The 24,649-nt window shown below is 44.1% G+C and overlaps 2 protein-coding genes across 6 annotated transcripts in view; one reads left to right on the forward strand and one right to left on the reverse strand.

The window, feature by feature from the left end:
- The window catches only part of Zbtb44 (zinc finger and BTB domain containing 44), a 53,355-nt gene extending 44,786 nt beyond the window's left edge, over positions 1 to 8,569 (forward strand). For 3 of the 4 annotated variants that reach the window (XM_041656965.1, XM_041656966.1, XM_041656967.1), the window contains exon 6: positions 1,837 to 8,569. In XM_041656965.1, the coding sequence (XP_041512899.1) occupies positions 1,837 to 2,119 (283 nt within the window). In that variant the 3' untranslated portion in view covers positions 2,120 to 8,569. The remainder of the gene's footprint in view (positions 1 to 1,836) is intronic. The other variant, XM_041656968.1, reaches the window with a different exon arrangement.
- Positions 8,570 to 23,907: 15,338 nt separating this feature from the next.
- St14 (ST14 transmembrane serine protease matriptase) overlaps positions 23,908 to 24,649 on the reverse strand; it is a 38,942-nt gene continuing 38,200 nt past the window's right edge. For both annotated transcript variants that reach the window (XM_041657778.1, XM_041657779.1), the window contains exon 19: positions 23,908 to 24,536. In XM_041657778.1, the coding sequence (XP_041513712.1) occupies positions 24,375 to 24,536 (162 nt within the window). In that variant the 3' untranslated portion in view covers positions 23,908 to 24,374. The remainder of the gene's footprint in view (positions 24,537 to 24,649) is intronic.

A 24,649-nucleotide genomic window follows, 5' to 3' on the forward strand; every position in this document is an offset into this window, starting at 1 on the left:
TGCAAGTAAATATGGTTCTATTTCTAGCTCTGCTGTTGATTGAGCATGTCAGGTATCATTTAAATTTTAGCTGAAGATAAAACACAAGTTTTAATAAGATGGTATCTAAATCCTCCTTAGATATAAAACTATTATGTGTGTTTTTTAATACTTCCTAGGAATTCTACCTCTGTAGAAAGCCTTAGTTTCTCAAATATAAAAATCCTTCTAAATCCTTAGTTTTTAATTTATCTTCTTTTTTTAAAAAAATCTTTTCAGTTCCAAATTATTCATGAATAGATTTTTGTTTTTCCCCTTTAAACCAGGCATTCTTTTTTTGGGGGGGGGGGGGGGGTTCGAGACAGGGTTTCTCTGTGGCTTTGGAGCCTGTCCTGGAACTAGCTCTTGTACACCAGGCTGGTCTCGAACTCACAGAGATCCGCCTGCCTCTGCCTCCCGAGTGCTGGGATTAAAGGCGTGCGCCGCCACCACCCGGCCAGGCATTCATTTTATTTAATCACTTCTGATTCTGAATATGTGGTTATTGTCTCTAAAGCTAGATTATATACTTAATAAACATAGTTGTTTAGGAATAAAATAGTTCGGTTTCACTATTCCTTTGTGTATATTTCCCATATAGGGCCCTGTATCTTATACTGCTCTTGTCTAACCCATGAAGACTATTTAGGAAATACAGCACAAGACATTAGAAATTACTTTGCAGTGGGTTTTTGATCCTACTGCACGTACTGGCTTTGTGGGAGCCTAGGCAGTTTGGATGCTCACCTTACGAGACCTGGATAGAGGTGGGCAGTCCTTGGGCTTCCCACAGGTCAGGGAACCCTGATTGCTCTTCGAGCAGATGAGGGAGGGGGAATTGATCGGGGGAGGGGGAGGGAAATGGGAAGCGGTTGTGGGGACGAGGCAGAAATCCTTAATAAATAAATAAATTAAAAAAAAAATGAAACTCCAAAAAAAAAAAAAAGAAATTACTTTGCAGACAGAGAAACAGATTTTATTAATACTGAATTCTCAAATTATTAAATGGTTACTTCAAATGTGTTATTGACAGATCTAGCATAATATCCTCTTAAGTTCAGCAGTGAAGGTTTTTTGGTTGTGTTTTGTTTTTCAATACAGGGTTTCTCTGTATAGCCTTTGTTGTTCTGGAACTAGCTCTATAGACCAGGCTGGTGTTGAACTCACAGAGATCCACCTACCTCTGCTTTCCACGTGCTGGGGTTAAAGCATGTACCACCACCACCCAACACAGTGAAAGTTTAAATAAAATATCTGACTTATTTTTAATAAGAGATTCTTTCTAAATTCTTATTATTAAAAGGTAATTTATTACTGTTTCCATATACTAAATCTGCTAGTAAAGTGAGCACTATTTTCTCCATCTTTCAGCTTCACATAGTAGAATATATGTATCATCATCTATGCATAAGGACTTAGCTTCTTAGCTAACCTCTATCCAGTTGGTAATATAGAGGGAGGTTTATATATACCTCCTATTCAGTGTGTGTTCCAAGAGAAGTTAAACATTTACATTAGTCACATGATTTTTGCTTTAGTGAAGTGCCACTTACGTTACATACAGACTCCTGGACGTAGATTCAGAAAGACCATTGAAGTGTCCAAAGAACCACTGGAAGTAACCATTAATCTTTTTTATTGCTCATAGGGAGCTGTGATGCATCTACTGAATGACTTCAGTTCATATTCAGGAAAGCTTATTAACAACTTCATTGAAGAATTAGTGAAACAAAAAGTTCTACTCTTGTTTTACAAATGACATTTCTTTATTGTGGTTTGAAAATTAATTCTGTATTTTATTCTTTGCCTTCCGTTTAGTGATTTCTTAGTGCCGGACTACTTAAACCAGGAGCAAGAAGAGACTCTTGTTCAGTATGATCTTGGAGAAAACACTTTTGAAAGCAACTCTTCTGTTCAAATGCCTGTGATTTCACAGGTCTCCTCAACCCAGAATTGTGAAAGTTCTTTCCCTTTGGGGTCTCTTGGTGGGCTTGCAGAGAAGGAGGAGGATGTGCAAGACCAGCCAAAGACCAGTGCTCATGCTGAGGCCACCCAAGATGACCCCCCAAAGTCAGAGCTGTCTTCTATAACTATCGAGTAATTTTGTGATTTGGCCTTGGTTTTGGTTTTTGGAAAGTGCCTGTGCTTGGTCTTTAATGTTTAAAGTTAACTTTTTAAACAAAGAAGGGTGCCCTTTGTAAGCCCTGAAATTGGAGGGTTGCTTTGTTTTTGTTTTTTTTTTTTCATAGCTGAGAGATTGCTTCTGTATGTATACAATAAGGTAACATTGAAACAGAATATAAACTCTGAGAGTTAAAGAGAAGCAGCTGATTTCAAACATGGCAATTCTTCCCATTGTTAAAGTGGGCAGCAGCAGATACAGAAGAAACCAGGTTATTGTTGACTTTCCTGAGATAAGAGGGCTCATGGGAAGTTAGTAAACAGAATTTGACAATGCCTAAGTAAATGTTTACTCCTAGATGCAGGGTGTTATAAACCCTGTAGTTTTGGAAGTATTTATGGTAATTTTTTCAAATGAAGGTAAATAACTTTTGAAATCCAGCATATTCTTTTTTTAAGCCATTATGAATTTTCATGGTGAAAAATGGGTATCGGGCAGGCATTTCCTGTACCTTTATAGTACCACTCCAAAGGCTAAGAGGTGTGATTGAGAGAAGTCAGGCTGTGCATGGAATGGCCAGGGTACAGAATGAGGTATGTATACCCCAGCTTTATAGGAATTGTTTTAATACTGTTTTTCTTACTAGAATGAATGTTTACCTGGCCTTTGAATGCTGATACCTGGCTAACTAGGACATTGCCCAGATAAGTGTCCTATTGTCCCATCAACAGTACTTTCACTTGCATATACTATTGTGCTGCCATATAAAAGAAAAATATTGAAGATATTCTATATTTTATATATAGGTTTATGTATTGTTGGGGATGTTTATGCTGTGCTGTTTTGGACAAAATAAAAGAATTCTGTTTTGAGGCTACATTCTTAACCCAACTAAGATTGTTTACAAGATCACATATGACAACAGTACATTGTCCTTATTCTAAAATGGTTTGAGGTATTGCCAAGTTTGTTAAAAGCGGTTATAGTTTTCACAGGATGTAAGCAATAATGTGAGAGATAAGAAGAGGTTGTAAGATGATCATCCGTGACGCAGAAATTGGGGGTTATTAAAGACTAAAACCTAAAAACTTTGCTACTCAGATGATAACATTTATATGATACCCTAGATTGGTATATACTTTTTTTATCTGGTGCCATTAAAGCCTCTTTGATCTGAAATATTCATGAGTCCATGAATAATAAACTTTTGAGTAATTTTTCTGTATAGAAAATCACCCCGTTTCATTATTATGATAGCACCTGATGGGTTAGAAAATAGAAACAACATATGTTTGTTGTTTGTTTGACTTTGGATACTTTCTTCTGTTTTGTGACAGGATCATATGTCGCCATATGATAGGCTGGCCCAGAACTCATGATCCTCTTGCCTCAGTTCCCTCACAGCTCTTGCTAGCATTATATATTATAGACACTTGTCACCATACCCAGAGGAAACTATAGTTTCTTAGTCAAACACATGATCTGAATTTTGTTCCAATGCCAGACCTTACTTACTTTTTACATTATAGTAGCCTATTTCTTTAAAATTCATTGATTCTGTAATTTAGTTTCTTTCTCTTTGTCCATATTTTGCTACCTTACTTCTACTTTTTCTTCTTAATATTGAGAATTGGACCCAGGACCTTGGACAGCATGAGCAGACGATCTTTCACTGAGACACAACCCTTTCCTTTCTTTCCAGTTTTTCATCTGACTCACTTGCTCCCAAGCATAGAGAAAAATCAACTATGAAAGTCAGTAATTTTTACTTTACTGCCAAAAATGATATTCTAAAACTGTGCCTACTAATAAGTAAATTCTAAAACTCAGAATGAGTTTGTTTAGAATGACAAAGATGTATTAAATTCTTGTGATCAAGAATTATATTTTTGGTTCCAAGTTTTATTGTTAAGAGTCACAAAAAAGAAGAAGTAAGAATAAATCAGAGACGAACTGTTGAATTCTTTTCAGATTTTTTGGTTGAAAGTGTTTCAGTCTACCCTCTCCTAAGAATTCTTGAGTTAGGATGTCCCTGGAAGCCCCCTGTGAAGGACACTCCTCACTGTGAACTTTCATTGCTGATGACAAATCTTGTAGCCAGCCTTTGTGAAAGATTGGAGTATACCGTGAAAACACTTGTAGTTAGTTGCCAACTGCCCAAATATTTCTGTTCCAGTGAGAATCTACATCTTGACATTTGTTTATGGGTCTATAATAGGAAACGCAACTGCAAGAGATCATTTTATATGTAGTAACATTTAGTGTTTATTGAAAGTTGATGTCAGAAAGAATGCCTAGATAAGTACTTTATACCAGAATGTATGGAAAACATTTTGAAGAGATGAAAACCAGTCATATGATCCCTTCCATAGAAACCACCACGGTAACCAAGCAGAAGAGCATTCTTGTTTATAATATTTAAGGTAACTATCTTTCATAAGGCCTAAGAGGGTAACTTTGTGATATTTAAAGGGCTTAAATTTTAGAATGAAGGATATATTACTTTTTTTCAAAAGCTAAGCATTTTATACAAGAAAAGCTTTTGTTTTCAGTTTTTTCCCAATTATCAAATGGATAGGATGTGTTTGAGGAGTAAGGTTTTTGCCATGGTATTAGGTCTGGCCCCCTCCTGTCACATTGTAAATCCAAATGCATATCACTTGTATATGCCAGTGATTCTACTGATGCAAAGACAAATTGACCATGGCTTTTACTTTCTGCTTTTAAACTTTTCAAGAAATGAATGTAGATAAATGTTGCTATCCACAAATGTGTTTGGATGAATATCTCTTATTTGGCCATTTTAAGTAGTCCCAGTTTTTATTTCAAGTAACCACAGTTCATTATATTAACTCACTTTTGTTTTGGGTTTTTGGAGGGTGGCGTTTGCTTTTAAGTTCACAGTTTTGTTAAAACAAAATGAACTAAAATATTTAAATGGCCTCATTTCAGTCTTAAGTTTGAACATAACTCCCATTAAATAGGTTCAATGTTAAGATACTTTGTTATTAAAGACCAACAAACAAAAATACTTGTATTTTATTAATGTTTTATGAAATAGAGTGAAGTAATCAATGCCTCTGATGAGCTGAGTCATTGGTAACCCGGTTACTGTCTAAACTGCTGAGCCAGGCTCTCCTGTTCCCGAAACTGATCCCATTCCTATAGTAAGTCTTTCGCTCCTTTAAAAAAAAAACTTATTTTATTCTATTAATCTAATAGGAGCTACTTGTGCAGTTTGTGGCTTCTGTGTTGGTTTAGTCTGTTAGCTGTGAGTTTCCACAAGGTCCGTCACCGTGCAGTGTCATGGTAGACGGCAGGTCTCTACTAGTGTCACAGGATTGTTTCTTAGGACGACAGATGAACGGTCCTGATATTTTAACTGAAGAGATTTTGATTTGTGGAAGTAGTGAACAGGCGTATTGGAAATTTCCATTGGTACTACATCATCTGAGTGAAGGAACGAGTTTTGAGCTCTTAACTCGGGGTGGGGAAGAGATTAGGAAAGCTCACATACGGAGCAAACCGCCCAAAGGTGGAGGAGGAAAAGGGGTTCTCAAGGTAAGTTGTTGACATCAGGGTTTTTTTATATTTTCATAATTACTAAGAGAATGTGTAGAAGCCAGAAGGCACTGGAAGAATTGAGGGATCAGAGAGACTTTATCATGGTAAAGACAACTATGAGGAACATTTATTTACCACTAAACACGGGTTTTAGGAAAGATCATCAAAATTAAGATTCCTTATTTTGCTTTTATTAGGATTTATCAGTGTCATTCTTAACAGAATGTAGTGACACAGATTTAAAAAAAAAAAATCCTCAGCAAAATAGTTCAACTAAACAGTGAAGTGGGGCTGAGCCAGTCCTCATACAGGCTGGGGCAGGCTGGGGGTGTTTCACTACATAGAGGGTAAGATTTTTGCTGTGACCTTGAAGAGTTAAACTATGCTGAACAAGGGATTGGTACCAGCTATCACCAGGAGTTATACTTTTTATTTATTAATTTATACTAATGTGATAAGTTAGATGTTTCCCCTATATCATAATTCTGTCTTTATAACAGAAAAAGATAGTTCCATAGTTTTAGAAATAGTTGCTGTAGCAATTTCAGACAGTGCACTGGAGCTTTGGTTTTGGCAACATCTGGGCAGCGAAGCTATCTTCATTTGTTTCTGTGACTTCATCACACTCTGAGTAAGGCCCAGGCCCGCAGACACCAGGCTTCCTGTACACAACAGTTTACAAAGAACTTAGTTCAGACCATGGTTGAAAACATTGAAATTAATATTTTTATTAATTAAAAATAAAATATAAAATTTAAGATGAAATTTTCTTTTTAATTTTAGTGCCTAGTTTATATAAAGTCAAGTCCTTTATTTCTTTATTAAGTTAACTAGCTTTGCTAAGCCTAAAGCCCTGGGCTCAGTTGTGATGTCTTACTGGTAAAATCACTGATAATCATTTGAGGAGCTATAGTATCATGACTCTTACTAAACTCCTTTGTTTTTTCAAATGCCAGTCTGACCGTACCTAGAACTTGAAAAGTCATCGTGTGAATGAATGTTGGTTACCAAATTGCATCACCTGCTGAGGAGTCGGCCTCCCTGCACTAGGGCGGGTTGTGTTGTCTTCAAGACAGAGAAGCTGTTTTTGTAGTTGTCATTTCCAGAGAGAGCCTTTTCTGTGACTGGTGTGTGAGCGTGCCTTCTCCAGGACTTTCATTTTAGGTAGCAGTTTTCAAGTTGACAGACATCAAGGGACGCCTCTCACACTGAGCATGCATTGCAGTCTTGAAAGGTGCACTGCGCTTCTGCTCCCTGCAGTGACTGGCATCGGATATTTAGAAGTGAAATCTTAAACTTTGGTTTTTGCTTATACAGAATGATGGCTTCTGATGTTTAAAGAAACAGCAATCCCTGATGGGGTAAAATTTGGTTTTGACCCAAGTTCCAATGATGTATTTAGTTTGCTGGCACTGGTGTCCCTGTTGCATCAGCTAGATATTGCCTGCCTCTTTGTTAGGCACCCTTGTGGCACCTTATGTTCTCCTTGAGGGATAGTATGTGGCCTCTTGGTGCCTCTACTATCTTTTCAAAAGCCATTTTATAAAAATCTTAGGTACCCTATTTTAATATTTAAATATATATATTTGTGAAAAATACTTTTAGAACAGACTTTTTTTTTAAACATTAAAATTCCGGTATTCCCATTTTTAAGAGTAAACTAAAGCTTTTCCAGGCTTAGGAAGTATCTTTTTTTAGACCCGTAATAAGAAAGTCAGTTTGAGGTAGGAAACTGGAGTTCAGTGGTAGGGAAAAAGATGTCTGGTGAGGGGAGACAAATTTAAAGGTGAAAACAATGGCTTTGATGTAACAAAGGAATTTTTAAAATAGAACTACGGTTTTGTGTCTAATTTCGTATTTGCTGCTACAGTAGCTCACTATTTTACAGGGCTAATATATGAATCCGGCCCCCTTTAGAAACTGGAGTCCTTTCTAATAGAAGCAACCTGGAAAGAGACTGCACCAGTCTGCCAGACGGTGGTGGAGTGTTCCGTGTAGCTGATGTGTGCTTTAATATTTGCCTGTAGCTGGCAGCACGGAGGTCAGGGAAGCTTCCTACCCTGCCAGCTAGAGCAGTAACGACACTTGGGGAACTGGCATCTGTGAAGCAGGCCAAAGAGGGGACTTCTGAGGAGAAAATGTGAGTTGAGTTACATGAACGAGTGTTTCCATGTCCTCTACCCCTCCACTGTGCCAGTCCCCAGCTCACCAGCTTTGTACCAGTTGTCGTCACCTCGTTCAAGTGTAGCTTTACTTGGTGACCGTGGCCATAGCTAAACTACTTGGCATGTTTGACTTCCTACAAATGGTCTTAAATTTTGTTTTGTTTGATTTCCTTTAAAAAAATGTATACAGTGTCATACATAACTTCACATTTTATATACTGGTATCTGGCTATTAGTATTTTACAGAAACCATGGTTCTTGGTGACTACATATATATATATATATTTTTGTGACTTTTTTGTAAACTAAGTGCCGTTTCAACGTTACAATCATTTTTAGAGTTATTGTAATCAATGTGAATATCATGTTTTTTCAAATCTGTTCTGAGCCTAGTGTTTGCTTTGTGAACATACGTGTATTGTATATATTCTGTATAGTTAATACTGTACTGAAATATTAGCTTGTTTGATATGAGAAAAGTATGTATTGAGTACTTTTTTGCTAGCCTGATTGCTTAATCTTTTTTTAAAAAAGATTTAAACTTTTTTTTAATCTTTAAACTGGCCTTTATTACATGATCACAAATAAAGTTGCAGTTAGAAGGGATGGACAGGTAAAAATTAATCTTGAGTGTTTTGGATAGAAACATGAGACAAAGATTGGTTTTTCTTTTTCATCATTAAAATGTCTTACTGGTGTTTTATGAAAGAAGTTTTCCTGCTGTTGTCATTGACTGCTGACTAGAAGGAGGACCTGGTTATTGAGTATGTGCAGTCTAGAGACGTTTACACTGCACCGCACCTGTCATCTGCCTGAGTGCAGATCCTATCCATGTTCAAAGAGGGCAGCTGAAGAAGCTGTCAGGACATGAAGCTAGGAGCCAGGTTCCTGGGTAAAAGTACTTACTGGGTGGTGGGCTGCCTCTGAACTTTTTAAAAATTATTTTCTATTTAATATTGACTAGAAATACATTGCTGCCGTTTCAGTGATGACTCACGAACAGGATCAAAACAAGTGGGAAATGGAAAAGTAGCTTATTGCGGAAGTGTAGTGTGCCCGTGCAAGCCTAAAAGGGGCCTCAAAGGAAATGACTGTCATGAGCTCAGTCAACCAGGACCATTTTAGTCATTTAGGTTCAGAGACAGACGTGTTTTAAGAAGTGCTTTGGTAGTAGGCACTGTTAACAAGTTTATCAGATCTCTAAAAGTCAGCAGACTGGTTCCTTGATATCCTGAATCATAATTGATAGGGCAGAGGGAGAATTCAAAATGGTTTTATCTTGCTGTTTTTATGAATAGAAAGATTTAAAGAATGATACTAAAAGCAGTAATTGGTTAGAGTTAAAATTAATGATTCGAGCCTTTTATAAACAAGAAAGTTTGTTCTAAGAAAAACAAAGTAGCAAATTATAAACCTACTAAACTTAAAGGAGGGGAGGTGTGCATAAATCTCTCATAATGTAGTGGTTCTTTTTCATATCAATAAAGTTCACAGGTATAAAAACAGATAGGTGTGTTTAAACTATAAAGCACTCCCTCCAGTAGATTGCTCTGTGACCAGGGTTAACACTCCTGGACGAGCATACAAGGAACAGACCTGTCTCTGCCACCTTTGTATTTACCTCTCTTTCCCACCTCAGAGTTTCTCTTCTATTTCAAATTTTATTTTCTTTTCCAGCTTCTCAGGCTATTTCAGAGACTTCACTGTGCTACCTTGCAGCATGACATAGTGTCTTTGACCTTCTTCCCAGACCTCTCTCCTCTATCTTAAGTCCTTTTGCTGGTTTTACTAGGAGCATTTGCTGAGTAAATCTCATTTATCAGAGAACTTGAAAACTTGGGCAGGATCAATACTTGCCCCACCCCTAGGTAAATCACCTTTGATTCTCGCCATCTAGAAATCATTCATTGGGAAAGTAGCTATAGAACACAACCAAATAAAGATTCCCAGACTCTGGTTTAGTTGGGGCCAAAGGCAGAAATGCTCTCTTACAATTCATACATATGTACGTAGTAAGATCCTCCAGTAGAACTTTTTTTTGGTCCAGTGGGCTGGCCACTGTAGCATAGACAGACCTTTAGTCTTTAGAACAACTGCTCTTGGCCGGGTCAGAGATACCTCACACTTTACACAATCCCATGTCTGCATTTTCTCCACCTGCTTCCTCAAACATCACAGTCCATATCTCCGTTGTCAAGGGAGCCTCCTGCTCGCAAATGGGGCTTCTTTTTTTTTTTTTTAATTTATTTATTTATTAAGGATTTCTGCCTTGTCCCCACAACCGCTTCCCATTTCCCTCCCCCTCCCCCGATCAATTCCCCCTCCCTCATCTGCTCGAAGAGCAATCAGGGTTCCCTGACCTGTGGGAAGCCCAAGGACTGCCCACCTCTATCCAGGTCTCGTAAGGTGAGCATCCAACCTGCCTAGGCTCCCACAAAGCCAGTACGTGCAGTAGGATCAAAAACCCACTGCAATTGTTCTTGAATTCTCAGTATTCCTCATTGTCCGCTATGTTCAGCTAGTCCGGATTTATCCCATGTTTTTTCAGGCCTAGGCCAGCTGGCCATGGTGAGATCCCAATAGAACATCCCCATTGTCTTAGTGTGTGGGTGCACCCCTCGTGGTCCTGAGTTCCTTGCTCGTGCTCCGTCTCCTTCTGCTCCTGATTTGGACCTTGAGATTTCTGTCCGGTGCTCCCGTGTGGGTCTCTGTCTCTGTCTCCTTTCATCGCCTGATGAAGGTTAATATTCCTGAGGATGCCTATGTGTTTGTCTTAAATAAGAAGGGGCTTCTTGATTTAACATAATGTTCTCTATTTTCATCACTTGTCATTGACAACCATCCTGCTCTCTGGATGGATGAACCCTCAGCCTTTTGGAGGTAATGGCTTTTGAAGTAAAGAATTTTCAAAAGAAAAAGAACAGACTAGAGGAACACCAAGGAAAGGCTGAAAAGTGGAGGAACATCCTGACTTGACGTTACTGACAGGAAAAGGCCTGGGGAGGAGCCAGCACTGAGTGGCTCCTGAGAAGAGGGTGTTTCAGGTAGAGTTCTGAGTGAGTGCAAGGCCATTGGCTGGGCTTTGTTGCATTCCTGAACAGGATTGTAATAAAAGCTTGGCAATGGCCAAGCTAGAGAACCGTGAACTACATACAATACCCACTCATAATCCCAGCACCTAGGAGGGTCAGAAATTTGACACTGGCCTGGGAATTTTTTGAGGCACTGTCTCAAACACTGTATTTGGTAGGAAAACAGGTCATGTTAACTGAGCAAAAGACCAGGATCAGAGCTCTCTAGAAAGATTAAGAACAAATTGAGAGAACAAATAAAGACTTCATTGAGTTCCTCAGACTTCAAGTTAGAGCCCAAGAGAAGATAAGAGAGTAGGGATACCAGAGAAGCAGCAAGTTAGAGGTTTGACTGAAAAGTGGGCCTTGAGCCTAGGGAAAGTCTTGGGTCCCAGCAGTAGGGAATATGTGCTATGTCTGTCCTATACCCATGACCTATTCCACTTCTCTGGCAGCCTGGCCTTGGTTTTGAAGGGAAACTCTCCAGAACTCAGAAAGACTTGAGTTCTGTCTGGGAAACTGCAACTTGCATGTACAATGTGCACTCACGTGCCAGAGGCCTCAGGTATGACTGCCATCACTGCAGGTGGAAGAATGAGCTTACATCAGGCCGAGGAATGTGGTTGTACAATACTTAGCTTGTTATCAGTGTACATGTTCTCGAGCAGAATTTATCTACTGAACCCACCAAGTTCCTGAGATTGAGTATTCCAGACATTCTGTTCATAAGCATTGGACAACCCAAGAACAAGGTGTGGTGTTGGGCACACAAGCACAGATCCTGCCCTGCTGGAGTTGTCCTTTGGGGGGGAGGGTCGGATATATAGGTTAGTACATGCTGCAGGAAGACATCTTGGTAGACTGAGGTCAGGTGACCAAAAGTGACAGTTAACTAAAGTCCCTAAGGAGGCGATAAAGACAAGAGTTTCACAGGCATATGGAATTATGGTTGTGAGCTGTCATGTGGGTGCTGGGACTAGAACGTGGGTCTTCTGGAAGAGCAGTCAGTGCTCTTAACTACTGAACCATTTCTTTAGTCCTTGATTAACATGCTAGTTGCACAAAATAATGACCTTGACATTTTCCTACATGAATATATCATGCTTTGTTCTTTGTCACAATTTCTCACTCTCCCTTTTTCTCACCTCCATACATTCTTCTCCCTGCCCCCTAATCATTTCTGTCTTCAAGTTATCTTAGTTTTTGTTTTCACATGTAAAGATACGTGTCTTAATCTAAAGTATGTCCTGGCTCCAGCTATGGTTGGTTGGTTGCCATGCTGAGGATAGAACCCAGAGAATCTCCAGCATGCTAGCTAGTCCACCACTGAGCTAAATCCACAGACTCCAATACTTGTCTTTCTGGGGATAAGTTACTTTATTTAATATGCCTATCCCTTTTCTTCCAAATGACAGGATCTCATTCTTTATGGCTGAATAATACTCCATTGTATACATGAACTATATTTTCTTTATCTGTTCATCTGTAGATAGACACACAATCTGATTTTATAACTCAGTTATTATGGGCAATATTGCAGTAGACATGGGAGTACAGGTATCTATATTAGGGCTGATTAGATTCCTCTGTGTGTTCCCAGGAGTGGTATTGAGTCATAGGGTAATTCATTTCAGTTTTTTTGAGAAGCTTTCACACTGACTTCATATTGTGTTGTGTATAAGGGCCCATTTTATATCATTGCCAATATTTGCTGTCTGTTGATCACCGTTATGACTGGAGTGAAAGTAGAATCCCAATGTGGTTTTGATTTGCATTTCCCTGATGACTAAAAATACAGTAGCATTTTTCCCATTTATGTTGGTCAATTGTACTCCCTGAAGAAGTATCTATTCAGGTCATTTGGGTATTTTCAAAATCTGTATTGGGGCCGGGCGGTGGTGGTGCACGCCTTTAATCCCAGCACTCGGGAGGCAGAGGCAGGCGGATCTCTGTGAGTTCGAGACCAGCCTGGTCTACAAAGGGAGTTCCAGGACAGGCCCCAAAGCTACAGAGAAACCCTGTCTCGAAAAAAAAAATCTATATTGGCCAAACAGTATTGCAAATGATATGGTTTCTATGTGATTATTTTGGGGCTGATCAGCTGGAAAAAAACAGTCAGCCTCCTACTACATGAAGCCATTATGAAATGAAATTTTTTACAATCTCAGCAATGGCCTCATTTTCAGCAATCAGAACAACAGTAAATTTATCTGGTGGTACTTTTTGAAGTCTTCAGAAACACTTTATTTCTTCCTCAGATATGCCTGTTTGTATTTATTGTACCATTATTGAGTCTTTGTCTTTTCCCCACTAAAGCCTGAGCTCTTAAAGGTCAAGGACAGTGTCTTCCTCATTTTTAGGGTCTAGAAGAGAAGTCTGTTGAAGGGCTAGTACATAGTAATAGCAGGTACTCAATTAAATGAAGATTTAACTCTGAAAAAAAATCTGGTCCACCCATCACTCTTTTTGTCAAGTATTTTGAGTACCTTTTGATAGCTATTAGCCTCGTAAGATGAATAGCTGGCAGAATTGAAGTCAGAAGACTGGTCCAGCATGACCCAATCTATGCCTCCTTTCTTATTATTTTGGAGTCAACGGCGGTACCCTTAGTGGCTGGAAAAGAAACTTGGTACCTGGTAAGAAATCAGTAAGTATCCTTCCGGGTCCTGGTGGGGAGAGCAAGCACATTGGGGAATCCTGAACTCACTTATGACCTTAGAGCCAAAGGAGAAGTGGGAATGTGGCTGGAAAGGGTGCTGCAGCTGACAGCAACAACGACAGAAGTCAACAAAAAGGTGTATAGCCAACTAACATGATGTGGAGGCTGCGCCAGGAGAATCGCTTAAGACAAGGAGTCCAAGAGTCAGTGAAGGCACCGCAGTTACAAGCTAGTCACAGAGCAGCCAACCTCCTCTCAGCTCTTGCATGCTCTTTGAAGGCCCCAGTGTAGTAAATCTGCTGGCCTGGCCTGTCACCTGGGTACCCTGTTCCTTTAAGAGACATGCCCCACCCACTCCTAAGATCTCGGTGTCCTCTCCAGTCTGTGCTTTCTGTGTTCATCCCTCTTCTAGAGGCAGCTTCTGCCTCTCTCCTTTCTTCCCCTCTTCTCCCCTTTCCCCCTTCTCTTTCTCTCACTTTTCTTCTCTCCACCCCTCCCCCCAAATAAACTCTACCCAAGCTCTGTTTCCCACCCGCCAGGGGACCCCTGCGGCCATGCGGCCTCAGGTCACACGCATCATGAATGATAACACTCAGTACAAGAAATAATGCCACGAGATGCTTTGCACGACTTTAGCTTACATGTACATGTCCCCAGTCTTCAGCTTCCCTGGTACCTGAGGTGAGCAGGAAGGCTAGAAAAGCAGGCTAACGGTATTAGGTTCACATTACCTTAGAGAGGGAATGCTTTAGGGAATGAAGATTTCCAGGTGCCTTAATGGGGATGGAATCCAAACTCTGCCCAACCTGTCCTGAGGAGCGCTTCCAGGCCGTCCTCTGAGAAAAACGAAGGGCCCATGCAGTGGCTCACTGGGTAAAGGTATTTGCCACCAATCTTGTATTGGAGTTCTGTCCCTGGGACCTACATGGTGGAAGGAGAGCTGATCCTGTGAGTTGTCTGACTAGCTCTGTGCTATGACACATCACTCTCCACACAAATCCCAAATAAATAACATAGTTTGAAAAGAATGCTTGCTGATAGGGGCAGATGCAGAGACCTACAGCAAACATTAGGTAGAAAGGGCCCAAACTGGACAGCTCCATAGTGTCGCTCCCACCGGAGCTCGGGGGTAGAGGAACCCCTCCAAAAAGGAGGAGAAGGAATTATAGGAGCCAGAGGGGTCAAGGATACCAGGAGAACACAGGCAACAGAATCAGCTCGACAGGGCACATTGGGTCTGTGCTAGGGATCCTCTGCTGATGTTATGGTTGTTAACCTGGTGTTTTTGTGGAATGGGGGGGAGGGTGTCTCTGGCTTCCCCCTGGTTTGGAGACCCTTTTCCTCATAGTGGGTTGCCTTGTCTATCCTTGATATGAGGGTTTGTGCCTAGTCTTGTAGCTTGTTATGCTATCCATGTTCTGCAAAGATCCCTGGGAAGCCTGGTCTTTTCTGAAGGAAAACAAAGGAGGAGTTGATGGGAGTGGGGGAGTGGAGGAAAGGGACCCTACAGCCAGGATGTATTGAAAACAAACAATGCCGAATTCCCCATCGCTAAGGCTATGCACCCACTTCCTTGGCCTCCCACAGACTAGCTCCAACCTAGGTATCAGCTGAGAAAGCCTGCATCTTGTTTGTTGTGAGACGGGGAGGGGGGGGGCCCTCACTATGTAGCGTTGGCTGGCCTGGAATGTACTATGTAGACCAGGCTGGCATCAAACACACAAAGATTCACCCTCCTTTGCATCCCAAGTGCTGAAATTAAAGATGTTAAGATACCACGCCAGCCCGAAGACACAGGCTCCTACCCTTAGCTGCGTCTGTCACAGCAGTGAAGCTCCCACCACATGAGCAAGTGTTGGCTGTCCAAGAGCTCAGAAGTCATTCTGGTTCTTAAAAGGAGTCTACCAGTTTTCCTGCTGTATTAAAAACAACAGGCAGTATGTGCTGTCACCCTTGTGATGTTGACATATTAGGGCTAAGCTTACAGCATAGGAAAGCCAGCACAACCGGCCATGGAAGGCCACCTTGACAATGGCATGCAAGCCTGTTGTCGCTCTTTATGGGGAAACAGGTGGTCAACATCTGTGCCTGCTAAGATCACATAATTGCATGGGAGGAGGCTAGTGGAGATCTGCCCAACGCTGCCATCTGAACCTCACTTCCATCTCACCCCACTGCTCTGGTCACTCACCACACTTCGTACAGTGTGTGAGCACCCACTACTGTTCTCTTGGAATCAACTGCAAGGGAGGGCCTAAAGACAAACTAAGCTTCCTGTATTTGTCTTTACAAAATATTTTAAATCCAATCAAAAAGTTTTTGTTGAAGCACCTAATGAGCTTGTCCAAACTTCAAGTGCTTGAGTTTTTGTTTTCAAAATTCCTTAAACAATAACACAATGGAACTGTTTTCCTTCTTACTCCAGTACCCAGTTCCATGAAAATCCTTGGCTCTCAAGTATTTCTACCCTCCACATGACCAAGGTGTACACCCCTGAGATCACAAAACCTGACAAAGGGGATTGCCCTAGATGCAATGGCAGCTTCCCCCGCCCCCAGCCCTTTCTAACCACCTTCCCAGGCCTGGTTCAAGGCAAGGCTACCTGCATCGTGGGCTCTGTTCCTTTGCAGAAGCCTCTCATGAGGCCGTGCTGTTTTCCACAGAAGTTCAGGGCTCAGGGAGGCTAGTGAGGGGCAGGGGCTAGTCCTGAACCTCAGGATGGGACATGGTGTTCTGTTGCCCATAGCCAAGACCTCAAGGAAACATTTCTCCATCCACACTGCCCCAAGCAGGCTAGTAAGAGAAAGCAGATGGCTTGGCCCCTGAAAAAGGGAAATGCCCAGGGGCTACTAGAGGTGGCCAAAGAAGTGGGAAAGATTGGGAAATGGGGCCAATTCAGCCCAGCTAGTGAAAGTTCCGTTTAGCCTTTTCCACATGTGCCTCAGCCAGTGAATTTATTACCTGGCAAGAGAGTTCTGGCAATTTAGAGTTCCAGGTGGACAGGGCCTTGGCTCCAGAAAGGAACCGAACTCCTCTTTCCCCGGGCAGCTATAGAATTCTCCACCCCTCCCCATTACTGAGAAACATGGAGCGGGGCATTTACAGGGCATCTCTGGGCCTGCTGCGCCCACTTGGTGACAATGATCGGTCCATTTTAGTGGCTGTGTGGAGAGGGAAGCAGGCGCTGTGGACAAGGCCATCGGCACATGCCACTGGTTGTGCCGGTCACTTACACCGTTGAGCAGATAAGCTCAGGCCTTGTCCATCTCTAACACTCAGCAGGTGACACAGAGGGACCCTAATCCCATTTGACAAGGGCAGGTGTGCAGAGTGGAAACAGTGATTCTTCATCCAAGAAGCTTGTCTGCTCTCCTAACTTAAGTCATTCCAGTCTTTCCAGGAGGCTGGCCCCAGGGATCTTAGGTTTAAGGCCCTTTCCTTCCCCCCCTCCAGGTGGAGGATCGTGTTCTCCTCTTCTAAAAGGGTGGCCTCAGCAGTTATCCCAGGAAATATTTGACACTGAAGATCTGAAGGGTTTGGTAAAAGTCTTGCATACAACCCGTAAGATAGCTTAGCCCATAAGGGCAGTTACCATCAAGTTTGATGTTTTAAGTTGCCCACTGACTTGAAGAAGTCATCCTATATCAAATACCCTCAGTCCCATTCAGAGCTGGCATCATGCTGAGTTCATGAACAAATTCTTTCCTCCTCTGCCATGGCTTATATGATTAGTTTGGTGTTTCTTTCTGTTTTGCTATAGTTACAGCGTTCAAACATTTTATTTTTTTCCTGGACTAAATCTGTATTCCCATGATGTCTTGTAGACTGTCTAGCTATGGCCCTCTAAGAGCTAGCCTCTGAATGTACTCCTGTTTGAGGGGACCTCTGCCCTCCCTTGGAGGGCCTACTCTTCTCATTGCCCCCACCCCTGCACACCATGTTCTTGGAGTGTTGGCTAGGCCAGAACTGAAGAATTTCCCTGTTGCGTTAAGCAGGACCATATGGAGTAGCAGAAAGCTGGCGTGGAGATGATCTATTCTGGATCACGGGAGTGGCAGGGGAAGCTATGATAACCTCCAAGGTGAAGGCAAAGGCATTGTGGAGGGGAATCACATGAGTTAAGAGGGAGGGAAAGTTGAGCTCACACTCCAGGAAAACAGGGCATCCTGCTGAAAGATACTGAGACAATGGAACAGACAGACAATGGAGGAGCCTGTCCACCTACGCCTGGAAATACTGGCTTTTTAGGAAATGAAGGGAGGCAAGTGTTCATACAGCTGCAGGCGTGGGGTGATCAGACTAGAATGGAGAGGTGGGGAGCGGGACAAGGCTCACTGAAACCCTGAGTTAGGTGTCTCCATTTGGTTCTCTCTACCCAGTTGCCATTAGTGTGACATACACATCTATTTGGGGCAAGATGTTGGAACATCATTCTGTGTGCAGCGGGGCTGCTTGCTTCTTATGTCCCTCTTTCTACTGTCTCTGTCACAAGCTCAAAGGAGTCATCTCAGAGCAGAGCTGGGCTATGGCTGTCACTGGCACTTGCTGGTAGTGGGTTTGCAAGCACCCGTGTATGCCGCCCCTGCACCTACGAGAGCCATGTTTGTCCCTCTGTGGAAGAGCAGCTTGGTCCAGCCTTTAGACAATTCCAAGATCTAAAACCAGGTGAGAAATGCCCAGTGTTCTTGGGTAGCTTCCCAGACTTTCCAGACTCCGTTGCTGATTGCCACCCAAAGGAACCCCACTCCAGTGGCCTGGCCTGAGATATCTGTTCATTCCACTCCCCACAAAATATCCTTACTTGGCAAATTGAGGTGGCTACAAAGCTATTGACTGTTAGTAGCTGGACCCCTATTCTACTGGGCTGGCAAAGCCAGAGGAAGGGATGTGTGTGACTGGCCTAGAGCAAGCCCCAGCCTAGAAAACAAGCCTTCTGGCTTAGCCCAGGGGCAGTCATGCCTGGAAAAATAGTTCCCAAATGCTGGACCTCACCTCCCAGCTACCCTGAGGCAGCTTCTCTGGCATACAGGAAAAAAGAGGGCCCCAAATTAAATCCTTTAGAAGACTTTTGTACTAAAGAGTATGAGCCATCTTCTCTCTATGTTACAGTTTCCTTCTTCGTGGAACAGTGGCAGTACTCAAACATACCAAGAGCATGCTAGAGGGGACATTTTATCAGCACCATCGATAGTGTGTAGGGCTTCTGAGTACAGGCCCTGGGGCTGCATCACCAGGGTTCAGATCCCACGTCCATTTTTCTCTGTGTGGGCTTCGGGAAGTCATCTAAAGTCCTGGTCCCCTGGATTTCTCTGTAAGATGGGGATGACATACGACTTTTGTGAGGATTGAGGAAATCCCATAATAGACCACTTCTGGATTCTCCTGTCATTTTACAGCCCCAAGAAAATCCACTGCCTAAGGTTCACCAGTTGGAAGAACCATTTCCCTTACGTGTGGTCATGGGGTGGGCAACACACAGACTCCACATATCATTCATTCACGTAGCATTGATTTAGAACCCATAGGTACCTTGTATGTTGCTTTGGAGACTCTCTCTCTCTCTTTCCCCTCTCTCTCTGTCCCCTCTCTCTACGTGTGTGTGTGTGTGTGTGTGTGTGTGTGTGTGTGTGTGTGTGTTGTGCACGCACACACATAATACATTCCTCCAAAAGTTTGTTTTCTCCTAGGGAACTAGACTATTTTATAGACTTAGGTTTGTTCGTTATGCAACACAGCCAGCTCATTTGCAGACAGTAAAGAATTGGCACAGACATGCCCATGTGTTGTGGGGTCCAAGGTGAGCTGTGACAGGTACCTGTTGTTTCTTATGGGATACTTCTTTACCCCTGCTTGTTACCTAGAGACATACCACTTGACACGAGGCCATGACTGCCCTCCCACAACATCTCTTGAGCCTGCATGGTGATGAGCTCGCTAGAGTCTAATGCTGAGGGCCAGTGGGTCCTGCCTGCAGACCAAGGGCTGGAGAACTGACTGAGAAATGCTTTGGGCTGGGGCTCTTCTTGGCTGCTAACCCTGAGACAGGAGCCAATTCTACTGCACTGAAGTATAATTAGAGACCACAAGGTGTGGTAGTGCACACCTTTAATCCCAGCACTGGGGCAGGGGCAGTTGGATCTCTGTGAGTTCAAGGCCGCCAGTTAGGTCTACAGAGCGAATACTAGGACAGCCAGGGCTGTTACAAAGACAAACCCTGCCTTGAAAAACCAAAAGAAAAGAACCCAGAAGGTCCATTCGGGTCAAGGGCACCAGGAAAACACAGTCCACAGAATCAACTAAACCAGGCTCATAGGTGCTTACAGAGACTAAAGTGACCATCACGAGCCTGTGCGGGTCTGTACTACGTCCTTTGCTTATGTTATGATTTTGTAGCTTGATGTTCTTGTGGGACTCCTAACAGTGAGAGGGGGGGGAAGGGGTGTCTGACTCTTTCGCCTTCTTTTGGGACCCGTTTCCTCTTATTGGGTTGCCTCGTCCAGCCTAATTGAAATTTGTTGTGCCACGTTCATTTGACATCCCTGGGCGGTCTGCTCTTACATTGCAGTCAGAATGCAATGCATGAGAGAAGAATTTCTTCTTAAGTTATATTTCTTCTTAAGATATAATAAAGGAGCCGGGCGATGGTGGCACACGCCGTTAAACCCAGCCCTCGGGAGGCAGAGGCAGGCGGATCTCTGTGAGTTCGAGACCAGCCTGGTCTACAGAGCTAGTTCCAGGACAGGCTCCAAAGCCACAGAGAAACCCTGTCTCGAAAAACAAAAAAATAAAAAAATAAAAAAAAATAAAAACAAAAAAAAAAAAGATATAATCTGGCCCCACCTTGTGAGGGACTCTCGCGCCTATGGCAGCGCAACACTGCCACCATGTGGACTGAAACCTGAATAACCCCTTTGCAGCCTGTCCTGCCCAGTGGCTCTGAATCGGGAGTCCCCTAGCTATAGGATTTGACACTCCCTAACCTATTTCACTGTCTCCTGCAGAACCTTGATGGAGGCCGGAGTTCTTGTAGATGCAGCACACAGGACCTGAGTGTGTTCATGAACTTCTGAGATTTTGATAAGTGGCTAAAATAACAGAGATGCCAGGCAGTTTGGGAGGACCAAAAGATGAATGGCTTTGAGATCCCCAACAGAAGACGGTCAGCCAGGGGAAGACTCCATGGCGTGTGCTGAGCTCGTGTGGCCAGTTTCAACACCGAGCTATCTCCAGGAAGCCCAGCTGCACACGGGTTATCTGCGAGCAGGGAGGCTCTCAGCCTGGCACTGCTGCCACCGCTGCCTCGTCCTCTCAGACCCAGCTACATCACCAGCTCTTAAGGTGCCTTCATCTATGCAGTGGGGCAGAAGCCGAGAGGCTAGATGTTACACACCACATCTCACCTGTCGTGACCACTTCTTCCAGCTCCCCCATCCCCATCATCCTTTAACTCCATGTCAGGCTGCCCAGAGAACGGCACAGGATGCAAAGCAAGCTACAGAATGCACGGAGCAAACTGAAGTATATAGAGCTCTGTGTAAAGGCCAGCGTGGAGCATGGAACCCAGTGACGGCCCGTCTAGGCAAGGAGCTCAGCACTTTGCAGGCATAGGGGAGACAGCCGTGCCTGGCTGCCTGGGGTGGAGTAGAGGGCTCTCCAGCTTTCAGCACCTTCGCCCCAAGCTGCAACGGCGGCAGTGAGTGGTCTCCGAACGCATTATTCATCCCATGCCCCGCACAATGGACCCTGGCTACGGCTATTGCAGCCTGTCCTAATTAAATTGAAATTTCTGTCACATGCTTGGAGCTGAGTTTGTGAATTGAAAATGCAAATGTGTACAAAACAGTCTTGGCCATGAGTCCCCCTGACCTGCCTCAGTAAAGCTAAGATGGGCCAATCAATGCCCAATACCACTGCAGAGCGGTGTTGCCGAGTGCTCCACAGTGCAGTGGCGCCTCTGGTGTCCCCTGACTCTGGTGGTACTAGTGACTTGTCCCTCTCAGTGATGACTCTGAGTTCCTCCTGGCTATGGGTCCTTAGCCTATTTTAATCTGTCAATAGAATAGCCAGACTTGACTTCATAACCTTGATTTATATACAATTTTATTTTATTTATTGTTTTAGTACATTTCTTTGTGTGTCTGCCAGAGTGTGGGCAGAGTACAAAGGGCAATTGAGAGTCAGCTCTTTCCTTCACCATGTGGATCCTAGGGCCAGAATTCAGGTCGCCAAGCTTGGCGGCAAGCCCTTTCACACACTGAACCACTTGCCAGTCTCCATAATCAGTTTTGGAAGCATCAACATCTGGTGGAGTTCCTAGGGATTAAATGCCGTTCCAAGGATTCTGCTAATACTTTGGGATCAAGAATACCTCAGCAGACCTTGCTCAGGATGTCATACGGAGCCCTCCGTGGCAACCTCAGAGTAACAACCCCTACTGACACTGCTTCTCCATCTCCAACTTGTGTTGGTAACCCTCAGGAGATCTCCAGAGTGAGCCGCTACTGCCTGCACCTCCAGAATGAGATCTCAGGAGCCCTGTGCGAAGTTCTACCTACGAACGCCCCAGGCTCTTAAAGCTCCTGCCTAAGGACCACTCTTGGAGATCCACTATCCAAGACTACAGGCCTGGTCTCCACCTCCAGGGTCCTGGAAAGAAAGAAGTGGCCCCCAAGGCTAACGAGTTCCCAGGCAGAAAATAGAGGGTGGGGCCTACATTAACCTGGAACAGTGGGGTAGAGCAGAATGTCTTTCCCAAGAAGTTTTCAGGCAGCCCCGCCTGAGTGTTTACTGTCAGGGAATGAGTCCGTGCTGTGGATGGCAGCTCTGCTGGACATTGAGATGCTATGTGGGTGGCCCAGTCTGCACCAGCCTCCCTGAAATAGCATGTGTGAGCTGGCTATGCACATACGCATGGAATCAGCTCACATATGTGCCGTGCAACCCCTCACTTAACATAGAGCCTGGCTGCGTCCTTCTGTCCCACACCACCAGGAAGGAGCAACATGTCAGGAGAAAAGGAATGTTATTTTTTTTTAATATTTATTTATTTATTATGTATACAATGTTCTGTCTGTATGCCTACAGGCCAGAAGAGGGCGCCAGACCTCATTACAGATGGTTGTGAGCCACCATGTGGTTGCTGGGAATTGAACTCAGGACCTTTGGAAGAGCAGGCACTGCTCTTAACCACTGAGCCATCTCTCCAGCCCCCAAAAGGAATGTTATTTACCTGGTGAATCTTCCCAGAAAATACTCAGGCTAAAACCAGAGACCCCGCACAGACGATAACTCTCTTCCCTTTTGTTAACTAAACTCACCCAGAACAAAGTCCAGCAGTGATAGCACCATCCGGAGCTTGAGGCGTGTGAGCCGGAGTAGATGATAGGCAAAGAATGACGTCTTCCCTCTTGACACTAGCACAGTCCCTGCTAAGTCCACTGGAGGCCACTCCTTTTCCCCAGCCTCACCCATACAGGGCTTCGGGAGCCTTCTAAGGCTTTAATCCCACTACTCAGACCTTTATGAGTTCGAGGGTGGCCTGGTTTACAAAGCAAGTTCCAGGACAGCCAGGACTATTACACAGAGAAACACTGTCTTGAAAAACAAATAAAAACAAGAAAGGGGGGGAGGGAAGGAGAGAGGGAGGGAGGGGGGAGGGAGGGAGGGGGAGAAAGAGAGAGAGAGAGAGAGAGAGAGAGAGAGAGAGAGAGAGAGAGAGAGATCTAACCTCTCCCCAGATCTACCCTGGGACACTCCGATCAGGGAGAGAACATTTTATAAAGACACAGGAGGGATGGCCAGGAGGTCTAGGTACCCGTCTGCAATGCAACATCATCATCATCCCTCAACTGGTACCCATCTTCCATCCAACCCATGCCGACAGCCAGTCCATGCACGCCCCATGCACGCATATATGCACACACTCAGCATATATGACCACCTCTGCACTGAATGTAAACCTACAACCCTTTGCACCGTCCTCTTCCTCTGACTTGTCACCACCAGCATCCCCCACCCCTGGTAGGGCCAGGCGTGGGCAACCACAGTGCCCTCTCTCCACATGATGCCTCTCCCTGAAACTCCCTCCTGACTGTCGCAGTCAGGGAGTCAGGCCCTGGCATCTAAGTGAGCACCTGCTACAACCGAGGACAGAGATAACCTCTGGCCTAGGGACGGCAAGGCACTGTGGTCTGCACCCAGTATGACACCACACAGTTTATGCTAAAGGAAATTTCATTCCATTTTGTGCAAGGGGAACCCTTCCTAGAAGGGGGGGGGAGCCCACTATGGCAAGAAAAACAAGTTACCTAAAAAGAAATAAAATGTTTTATTAACAAATACCCACCCCTGGAGCCAGCAACGCAATTCCAATCTTAGGTTCCACTTTTTTTCCGGGGTCCCTGGGGGTAGGGTTTCCTGAAGAGAGTGACCCTAGGGGACCTCAGCCCCTCCACCCTCAGGGCTCCCAGGGGCTCAGTGATCGTTGCCCCTTTAGAGTCAGGTATCCAGGCAAAGGTCATCTTCACCCAGCTCAGGACAAGAGTGGAAGGCTGCCATCAAATCCTTGCCCTCAGCCGAGCCACGGGCACTGAAGTTCTCTGCTCAACTCCTGGCCCCACTTGGGAGCCAAGGAAAAACCCTGAGTCCTGGGATCCAGCTCACAGCCTGGGTTGTGGGGCCAAGGCCACAGATTCAATGTCCTCCATGGTCCTGGCCTCTCTCCAGGTGTGCACGTGGGTCATCCCTGTGGATGTTCTGGCAGATCATCCATGCTTCTACACCCCTGTCTGATCTTTGATCCAGTCCCGAAGTACAGGGAGCCTCGTGTACACGCCTGGCTTGTTCCTCTGAGCGCAGCCTTCACCCCAGCTCACCACACCAGCCTGGAACATTCGTCCTTCTTTCTCCACGCTGGACAAGGGGCCACCAGAGTCACCCTAAGTGAAAACAGATTCTCTGCATGAGGCCGTTGCCCAAACTCTCAGGAGCGGCCTCCACCAAACTGGCCCCTCCCATGCCCAGTTGACCCCTCGGCTTGCCCTCTTGACTC

This window comes from Microtus oregoni, unplaced genomic scaffold, assembly GCF_018167655.1.
Source record: "Microtus oregoni isolate MIOR12 unplaced genomic scaffold, Mior012 000008F_ref0000371, whole genome shotgun sequence".
In the NCBI taxonomy this organism is placed as follows: Eukaryota; Metazoa; Chordata; class Mammalia; order Rodentia; family Cricetidae; genus Microtus; species Microtus oregoni.